The 10,082-nt window shown below is 36.8% G+C and overlaps 1 protein-coding gene across 1 annotated transcript in view; it reads right to left on the minus strand.

Moving 5' to 3' along the window:
• The window catches only part of UNC13C (unc-13 homolog C), a 903,686-nt gene that overhangs the window by 180,305 nt on the left and 713,299 nt on the right, over window positions 1–10,082 (minus strand). The window contains exons 26-27 of the mRNA XM_007935152.2: window positions 5,919–6,042; window positions 2,698–2,754 (exon numbers count right to left, since the gene is read on the minus strand). Coding sequence (XP_007933343.1) covers window positions 2,698–2,754; window positions 5,919–6,042 — 181 coding nt within the window. The remainder of the gene's footprint in view (window positions 1–2,697; window positions 2,755–5,918; window positions 6,043–10,082) is intronic.

Consider the following 10,082-nt stretch of genomic DNA (forward strand, 5'->3'; position numbering starts at 1 on the left):
GGCGGTTCAAACCCACCAGCCACTCCTCGGAAGGAAGGTTGGGCAATCCTACTTCCGTAGTGATACTGCTTTGGAAACCCAAGGAGGGGTCGCTAGGAGTTGGGGCCGACTCGACGGCACACAACAACAACAACAACATGTACAAAACTAAGTTATTTTTCCACAACCTATGAGAAAATTTTATTTTTATTCCTTTGGGTTATTTAAGTGTTGATGAAATAACTCTTTGGGATGTTATTAATCATAATTTGTTCTTAGGTTATTACAAATGAAAGAGAATTCACAGAATTTAAGAAATTTGGGCCTGTAAAATATCCTAAAGTGTTATGTTTTCAATGGATTCTGATTTTTCCTGCCCTGTATGCATAAACCCTCGGAAAGCCTGAGCCCCTCTTCCCTTCATGGTGTATATGATTTGGACAGGGCTGGCTGCATCCCCAGCAGAGGTGGATATGTGAGTTAAGTTGATAGGCACATTTCATTCTCCAAGCCACAGAGATTGACTCAGGGAAGGATGGCACATCTCTATCAGAGAGAATGAGGCATCAGTGGACTTTGCTGGGTTACTTTGGACTGGGATATGTACAATATACAAGATTTGAAGTAGAAAGGATGTAAGGCGTAAAGCAGCAACAATAATCTTTCAAACAAGAAGGACGATCTGTTATGGCAATACATCAAAGAGCAGAGTTAAGAGACGGTGAGTAACTGACTCCTGTAACATTGAGTCCCTAATCAAACAAAGATGGACATCAGCATTACCCCTTGTTATGAATCTAATTGTGTCCCCTCAAAATATGTGTTGTAAAAATGAATTGTCTTTGTTATGCTAATTAGACAGGATTAGTATAGGGCATATTTTGAGACAATCTCTTTTGAGACATAAAAGATTAAATGCAAGCTAGAAGCAGACATAGGCTAAGATTGATGCTAAACCATATGGAAATCTCCAAGGAATCAGGAAACAGAAGCTGAGGAGACAGGGACCTTCTCCCAGAGCTAACAGAGACAGAAAGCCTTCCTCTGGAGCTGGTGCCCTGAATTTGTACTTCTAGCCTCTTAAGTTGTGAGAAAATAAATTTCTCTTTGTTAAAGCCATTTATGTGCGTTATTTCTCTTGTAGCAGCACTAGATAACTCCTGGACTATAAATTTCATGCAGTAATAAATTAGCTTTTTGCTTATATTGACTTTCTGTCACTTGAAGCTGTAACAGTTCTAGCTGATATCAAACTCCTTCATTCCACAGGAATTGGAAGCCCAGAGAGATGCAGCATCATACAGATGCTAAAATCATGGCCAGAGCCATTTCTTTTGTAATCAGATACAGTGCCATTTCATCTTCATAGTTTCATATGAACAACTTAAACACTGTATCAATACACTATTTCAAAGCAGGGACCAGAAATCCCAGGAGGCAATCAGAGAAAGAGCTGGAGATTCAAGATCTGATCTACAGTAGCAGTTTGGCAGTGATATGTACCCTCCCTCCCAACCAACAACAGTGCTGAACACCTGTGGGGTTAGAAATCATTTCAGTGATGGCTGCATCTTACAGATGGATCATCGGCTTTTTAAATTTTTCTAAGGAAGAAGATAATACAGATGATAAACTAGGGTACTCAAATGATAGGGCACATATTTTACCTCAGTAAATAATTACATAGTAGAATTGATTATCTTTCCTCTGTGGTCTATAAACAAAGCCATCTCAGTAACACCTAATGTGAGCTACCAGCTGGAAGAGAAAGAAAGATAGTTTCCTTTACAAGTGAGAGATGGCAAACTCCTGGAGTTGCCACACAAGGATAATACATACATTATCTCACAACAATCCTATTAAACTTTTCTACATTTACAAATGCAAATATAGGAAGCTTAGAAAAGTTAAATACCTTGGCTTATGTCATATAGTTGAAGTAGTTGAGGCAGAATTTGAACCAAGTTCATCTGTCTGGAACCCATCCCCTTCACATGATACTATACTATATTTTAATAGATACAAACAGAAGAAAAGCAACATCTGTTTTAGCCAATCAAGTTTTTAACTTAGAGGAATAGAGCCTGAGGTTCCTTGAAAAATACTAAAGTCTTGAGAATCTCAAGTGGAATTAAAGGTAAGCTTATTTAGATAAAAAATCTCCACTTATAATGAATGGGGTTGAACATGCTGTCAAATTCAATGTCTGCTTTGCTGACTTTAATTTTCCCACATTAGATTTCTTGTCTTTAAAACTTCTCTAGATTTGACTAGATTTCTATGCCGTATTTCCTTTTGCTAGTTTGGTATATGAAAGGAAAATCGTTGTACGTTGCTGTCAAGTAGATCCTGACTCATAGTGACTCCATATGCGCAGGGTAGAACTGCTCCACAAGGGTTTCAAGGCTGTGACCCTTCAGAAGGAAAGGAAAATATGTTCTCTAATTGACTCCAAAAGAAGTAATGCTGAATACTCCAACACTAGGTTAAAATGCTCGTTTCCCTGACCATCTGGAAAATACAGGGCAAAGGGAAAACAGCACAATTCTGTCCGTAATTTTGACCCATTTCATCCTTCAAGCAGCTTGTGAAATCACAGACAACATGTTCTTATGTGGGGCCGGCTGGCAACATTAGTAGTCAGAGGATAGTTTCTTGCAGAGGTGTAGTTAGTTCATTTCCTTTAATGGAAAACCAGTAAGTTTTTATTCTTATTACCTTCAGTTTAGATAATTGTCCGAGATCTTTAGCTGCAATGAAAATCATCTGGGGTCCCTAGAAACAGAGAGAAAGAGAGAGAGATGGTTCAGTCTTAAGCTCTTCAGTATTAGGCATGTATTCTATAGAGAATTTGCCCTATTTTCTTTATTGCATTTATGACTTGTATGTCAGATACCCTTACTTGATCTATTTAGAGACTCAGCCAAAATTTATATTGGCAGTACAAAAGTCTGCATGGGTGTCCCACTTCTCAAAGGCTTACATCTGAGTTATGAATGCTAACCAGCCAGTTCGTGTAGCAATGAATTTAATCTGATATTTAATTTTTCCTTATTTTCAGCAGAGGCAACTCCCTTACTCCACAGCCCCAAAAAGGAATCTATGTATAACTTAAATATATAGAGCTGAGGAAGGTGGAGCTGCCACTCCTGAAACCCTGGCCAATCTACCAAGCCCTGCCCTATTAACCTCTCTCTCAGCAAGAGGCATTTCCCTAAGAAGTCCAAGACGCGTGTGAAAAGGGTTTGAAAAACACTGGAATAAACCATGTGGAAGAATAAAGAAAAGTTGAAATAACAAATGTTTTGTTATGTTTATATTTACCACAAATAAAAGCTATAATAGTCAAAACAACAAAAGCAGATACTTTTATAAATCAAAAGACTTCCAGAAATACCTGCTATATATAACATTTATTATCTGGTAATTTTGGCACAATTCACTGGGGAAAATGATTGGTTATGTAATAAATAGTGCTAACTAAAAAAGCAAAAACAAAAAAAACACCCTACTCTATGTCTGTAGGACTAGAAAATTACTAAAATTTGGCTAAATTAATCAGTGGCTTAGAATTTTTTCAAAAGTAAGGAAAATCAGTTATCTTGGGGTAATAGTCTCCAGGTTTTTTTAGTGCACTATTTATATTCATTGAGAAACGAAAGACTGGAAGGTTCATGAAGACAGCAACCAAGTCTGATTTTGCTCTTCCTTTTATCTCTAGCATCTATTCACAGTGTAAGGTATATACTAGAAGCTCAAAGAGTAATCACTGAATAAATGACTTACTGATACGTGTTCACACTTGAAGATCTAAAGGCTACATATTATAGATATTTAGGAAATGTTAAGCTGTCCTGGGCAAGTCTTACATCAAAAATGAAATTTCATATATAGTATGTTTGCATTCTTGAAAAAGCTCATATTTTAAAAAAATGTACATTAAAAATAATAAATCTTATGGGTGAAAATAGCAGTGGAGTAAAGCTGTCAAAGCCCATGCAAATATTTGTTATCAAAACCAGTAAATGCTACATTTCAAGATGAATTGGACAGCTAGTTGGGATCTCAGTAAGACTGACCACTACCTTCAGGGGGTGCTAAAAAGGCAAAAAAAAAAAAAAAAACCCACAAGGATACAATAGAGTACAATTGTGGGCTGAGACAATGCTGATGCCCGTAGAGCTACCAGCATAGGAGAGGGTAGTCTGCCAGGCGTGAGAGCCATGCAAGGAGCACCTCTCCGCACTCTTCACAAAGTAGTTTAAGTTAAAGCACTTTTTTTTTTTCCCTCTCTTTTTAACGTAGGGGCAAAAGGGCTCCTGCCTGTGCAGTAGCCAAACTGAGAACTCTCTTCTGTTGAAGTTTATAACTCTTCTACTCCAGAGCCAATCGCCTAGGAAAATTTACATGTAAACTAAGCCAACTTCCAGATTATTCTGATATCCCCCTATTGACCAATTACATGAGCACTGACTAGTTAAGCTGTGGGCTGTGTGTGTGCTGATGCCAGTACCAGTACAGGGGAGAGTAGCCTCCTAGGTGTGAAAGTCATGCAAATTATCTTTCTAGAGAGGTGGCTTACCTGTGTGCTTATGTGATTTGGCCACTCATACATGTAGGCTAGAGTTCCCCCTTTGTGGCACAAATTGTCAAACACTCAACCACTAACTAAAAGGTGGTGATTTGAATTCACTCAGAGGCACCTTGGAAGTTCTAGCAATCCACTTCTGAAAGATGTCAGCTATTGAAAAGCCCATAAGCAGGTCTACTCTGACACATGTCAACAAGGAATTGACATGAGTCAGAATCACCTCTATGGCAATAGGTTATGAATTTATTTCTTCTGGTTATACGTAGGTGAAAATCTATACCACACATTCACAGTATTAAGCAAAACTCTAAGTAATTTATATTTTATCACTATCTGGCAGTTGGTGGCAAATAAAAAAAAAACATGCATTTTTGTATCTTAGAACACTTTACAAGTAAACGTTTTTCCCTCTATATATAATTTCACTGGATAAACATGGATTGAATGTACATGATTAATGGTGTCAATCTGTATTTTAGCTTAGTTTATACCAAACCAAAACCAAACTCACTGCTGACAAGTTGGATCCAACTCATAGTGGCCCTTCCTTGGGTTTCTGAGGTGGTATATCACTAGGGAAGTAGATTGCCCAACCTTCCTTCCGAGGAGTGGCTGGTGGGTTTGAACCACCAGCCTTCTGGTTAGTAGTCAAATACCTTAGGCATCATGCTACCAGAGCTTCCAGTTTAGTTTATACTTACCCATTATTTATATCAACTTATTTTCGTCAGTCACTGAAATATTCCTTAACATGTGTTTGTTAGGGTTATTTTTCTTGGCCTAAACCAGGATAGGTGAATTAAGATACGTGGCACTTTATAACTTTGTTGCCAATTGATCTCTCTGGTTCTTTTTTATTTCACTTTATGTGATATATCACATTCTCCAAATATACTAAAAGATATCCCCACTATTAACCTACAAAGTAATGGATGAAAGCAGGAAGGAAAAGTGAAAACACTTTCATAGAGCAGTCCTGAATTTATTTCCTTAGACTGTAAAATTTAAGACAGGAATACTCTATTTCCCTGTGGTATAAAAAATAAAAAAATATGTGTATGTGTATGTGTGTGTGTGTGTGTGTGTGTATAGACCACAGAACATTACAAAGTGACCTTTGATATATTTTTTTCAGGAGACAAAGATTTGAATGCCAAGCATGTATGTAGATTGACTACCATTGCTACAATTTAAAGTTGATTTAGAAAGGAAACTGAGTGGTCATTGTTTAAAAAAACAAATGAACAAACTTTAAACTAAAAACTTGCCCCATACTGATTAAATTAGCAGATCCAAAACCATCAGATGAGTTACTGAAACTATAACCAAACCTTAATTAAATACTTACAGTTTGATCTGTCAGAGGAGGAAGAACAATTTGTTTTTCTATTTTGTTAAGAACTACTTTCCAGAGCTCTTTCAAAACTCGTTTCAGGACTGTTTTCTCACATATTTTTGCTGAGAGACTTAAACTGAAATAAAATAAAGCATATGCTCACTCTTAAACATTACACCAATATCAACTTAATTTATTAATCAGAAATCCATGTTATTAACACTAGAATTCCAATACCTGAATTTGTCTTCATAATTTTTAAATGCTAAATTACATTTACTGAAAAACAAAACAAAAACAAAAACGACATAATATCAAAAATTTATTTTATCATTGTTCATATTAGATAATTCACTATTACTGGTAGAAAATGAATTTGGGAGTATTTCTTTCCTCAGATGTTTCCTAAATTGACACACTTCAGAAAGAACACAAAGTAAATGTTCATATAAAGCCAAAAAGATCTTTTTAATCTCTGGGATCAGTCACCAGGGCTTGACATGAGGGCTGAGAAAATGACAAAGGAACCATATTTTTTTCACCCATCTGATGAGAGGTCCCTGAACACAGGGCAGACCATCTACTCTAAGAGAACCAACGCTTCCAAATTACATGATTTCCACTATCCCAAATAGTTCATATTCTCTACCTGTCTTAAATTCATGCTGTGAGGCCAAATACCAAAAAACTATTTTCATCACTATAGGCCAGTGAACTGACAAAACATGACAAAGCAAAGACAGATTATCGTTTCATTTGAGAATTAAAATTTTACAACTTTCATAAGTTCAGGATATTCCTTACAAATTCTTCTCACGATGAGATGAACATGGTAACAGTATCTAGCATTTACTGCATAATACTTGGTTTAGAAACCAAGGTACATATATTTCTTATTTCAATATTTCTATATATATTTTCTGTTTTATAACTATACCCATTTTAGAGATGTAAAACAGTCTTAGTGAGGTTAGCAAATTTGTCCAATGGAGTAAGACTACTAGGTGAGATTCAAAGGCAGGCTCTCTTCCTCTAAACCCAGCATGACTTTCAGTGCTCCATGAGGCCCTACAGTGTGTGAAGGCACAGTGCCTATTACGGATTAAATTGAGTCCTCCCAAAATACATGTTGGAATTCTAACTCTTCTACATGGAATGTAATCTTGTTTGGGAGTAGGTTTTTCTTTGTTATGTTAATAAGATCATATCAGGGTAGGGTATGTCCTAAACCTAATTACTTCTGAGTTTTAAAAAGAGCACATTAGAAATATATGCTCTCAGAAATTGGAAGACAGATGCTATGTGAGGATCTCCAACAAACCAAGAACCAAGTAACACCTGAGCCTACTGAAAACGAAGAAAATTGCATGGCCATGACCTTGATTTGGACTTTCAGCCTTGGAACTGTGAGAAGATACTTTTCTGTTCTTCAAAGCCATCCACTTGTGGTACTTGTGTTACAGCATTAGGTCACAGAGACAGTGCCACATAAATATTTACTGAATTTACCATAATATGACACTGGACTTTTTTGAGAGTCCTTTAATAAAAATGAACAAAACCTGCTTTGCAGGGGATAGGAGCCCTGGTGGTGGTTAAGCACTTAGCTGCGAACCAAAAGGTCAGCATTCTGAAACACTAGCAGTTCCATGGGAGAAAAGATTTGGCAATCTACTCCCATAAAGATTAAAACCAAAAGTACACACCCTTTGCCATCGAGTCAATTCTAACTCACAGTGATCTCATAGGACAGAGTAGAACTGCCCCACAGGGTTTCCAAGGCTGTAAAATCCCATTGGAAGCAGACTGCCACATCTTTCTCCTTCAGAGCAGGTGCTGACCTTTTAGTAACCAAGCACTTCAACCATTGCCCCTACCAGGGCTTCTTCATACAGATTACAGCCTTAGAAATGCTATGGGCAGTTCTACCCTGTCCTATGGGGTCACTATGAGTTTGAACTGAGAAATCGACTCTTCGAAGGTAGTTTTGGTTTTGTTTTCACAGGAGATCACTACTGGGTCATGTGTTTCCAGACAGCTTCTGTGATTCCACATAGTATTACAAAGCACTTAATGTACTTTTGGACTCATAAATTCTAAAGTGGACGCTGGTCCTGGTACAGACAGAATTGACTGCTATTAATATTTAAAGATGTAATAATTAGTATTAATATTTAAAGATATGTGACACTGATAGGCAAAGGGTGGGATTTCCACTACATATTTTGGTGCAGAAGTACTTCTTCCAACAGTACTCAAATCATCTTGGGAATTTCTCCAAGGAAAGGTTTAGCTGTTCTGCCATGACACATCTTGCTTCTAGTTTGTGTCTCATGAATATTCACTAGCAAGCTATGAAGGCTCTCTTGAAACAAGTTTAGTTTCCTAACTAGTAGAGCTGGAGAGGTATATGAATATATGAATATGCCTAAGGGGTCTAAAACCCTCCTCTTCATCCAGAGGAGGCCACTTTATTCATTTAGTTATTAAAAAAAAAAAAAAAAACAACCACTGCCATCAAGTCTGTTGTGACTCATAATGACCCTACAGGACGGAATAGAATTGCCCCATAGGATTTCCAAGGCTGTAAATTTTTATAGAAGCAAACTGTCTTATCTTCTGGTTCAAACCACAGACCTTTTGGTTAGTAGCCAAATGTTTTAATCACCGGAGCTCCTTATTTTTATATATTTGCTTTCAATATATAAGAAAACGTTACATGGCAGAATTATCAAACCTATCTTCAGAGAGTCTAGGGTGATACTAGATTTGACAAATCTGCCAATTTTGCTGCAGATGTATAATTTCCACTTTCAAAATTCCAATGTAAGGATTAATCTTGCTTTTATTGTTAGCGCATGTATTTGGCATGCTAACTAACCCTGCTTAGAACTGAAAGAATAGAAATAAAGTCATTGACACGTTTGCAATTCTTTGTGGGATTTCTGCCAGTTGGAAATGGAGTCTACAGTTCTTTGTTTTATAAAGTGGGGAGGTCTTCACTGAGTAAGTGAAACAGCAAAATCCATTATTTAGAGAGGCTGTACAAAGACAGAGAGTCAATACATTAATAGTATAACGTGATTCCTAAGGAGATTTTCTCAAAACCAGCTTGAAGACATTCATTGGTCTATTGCTAGTTTTAAATAATAGAAAATAAATTGGAAATCTAGCAACTGCCTCTTTAATCAGTTAATTGACTTGATAAAGCAAGCTGAAAGGCATGTATTTTGGAACCTGCACTATCTAGATTGGCTGACTACAGAACTAATGAACCAGGAAGTTTTCAAATGCCAGATACGCTAGTTGAAAGATTTCCTGTCATATAGTTAATCCTATTTTCATGAAAATATAACCAGCTGTTTCCCCCTCTCCTTGAAATGCCTGTCCTTTATTGCATGTCCAAATCCTATCCATCTTTAAACACCTAACCCAAATGAATTTTTTTGTGATATCTCTGAAGAGATAATCACTTTTTACCTTATTATATTTATTTCTGGACCTTTCTTATTTCTCCTCCTAAAGTGTTAGCTCCTTGAGAATGGAGCCCATATTTAACTTTTTCTGTTTTCAATCTCTCCTAACCAGTGACTAGGTTTCCAAGGTGGTATCACTTCAGAAGTAGATTGTCCAGCCTTCCTTCTGAGCAATGTATTATTAGTTCTGGGAAGTTCTTCATGTCGCATATCAAATCTCTTTAAATAAATTTTAAAGCTCAAAGATTTTTTTATGCACTCTCTCTCTCTACTAAGTATTACAAGAAATGGTGTGTATGATGATATAATAAAGTACACTTGCTATTGTTAATTGTCATCGAACCGGACCTTGATTCATGGTGACTCAGTGCACAATGGAATGCTGTCTAGTCTTGTACCATCCCCATAACCAGTTGCAGACTGTTTTGAATCATAGGGTTTTCATTGGCTACTTTCAAAAGTAATTGAATCCATTTCTTCCACACGCATGTCAGTTCTACCACTGAACCACCACTGTGCAGAGTACAATTAGAAGTAGAAAATTAAGAATGAATAAAACACACATCAAAATGACACCTAACAGCAACAAACATACTTAAGAGTCATCTCACTTTCTATTAGTTCTCTTTTAAAGACAGTGAAGTGAATTCAAGTTTACTTAGCTAGTTGTTGTTGTTGTTATTTGCCGTTGAGTCGTCCC

The sequence above is a fragment of the Orycteropus afer genome, unplaced genomic scaffold (genome assembly GCF_000298275.1).
Source record: "Orycteropus afer afer isolate SDZICR_OR568_19922 unplaced genomic scaffold, OryAfe1.0 scaffold00026, whole genome shotgun sequence".
Classification (NCBI taxonomy): domain Eukaryota; kingdom Metazoa; phylum Chordata; class Mammalia; order Tubulidentata; family Orycteropodidae; genus Orycteropus; species Orycteropus afer.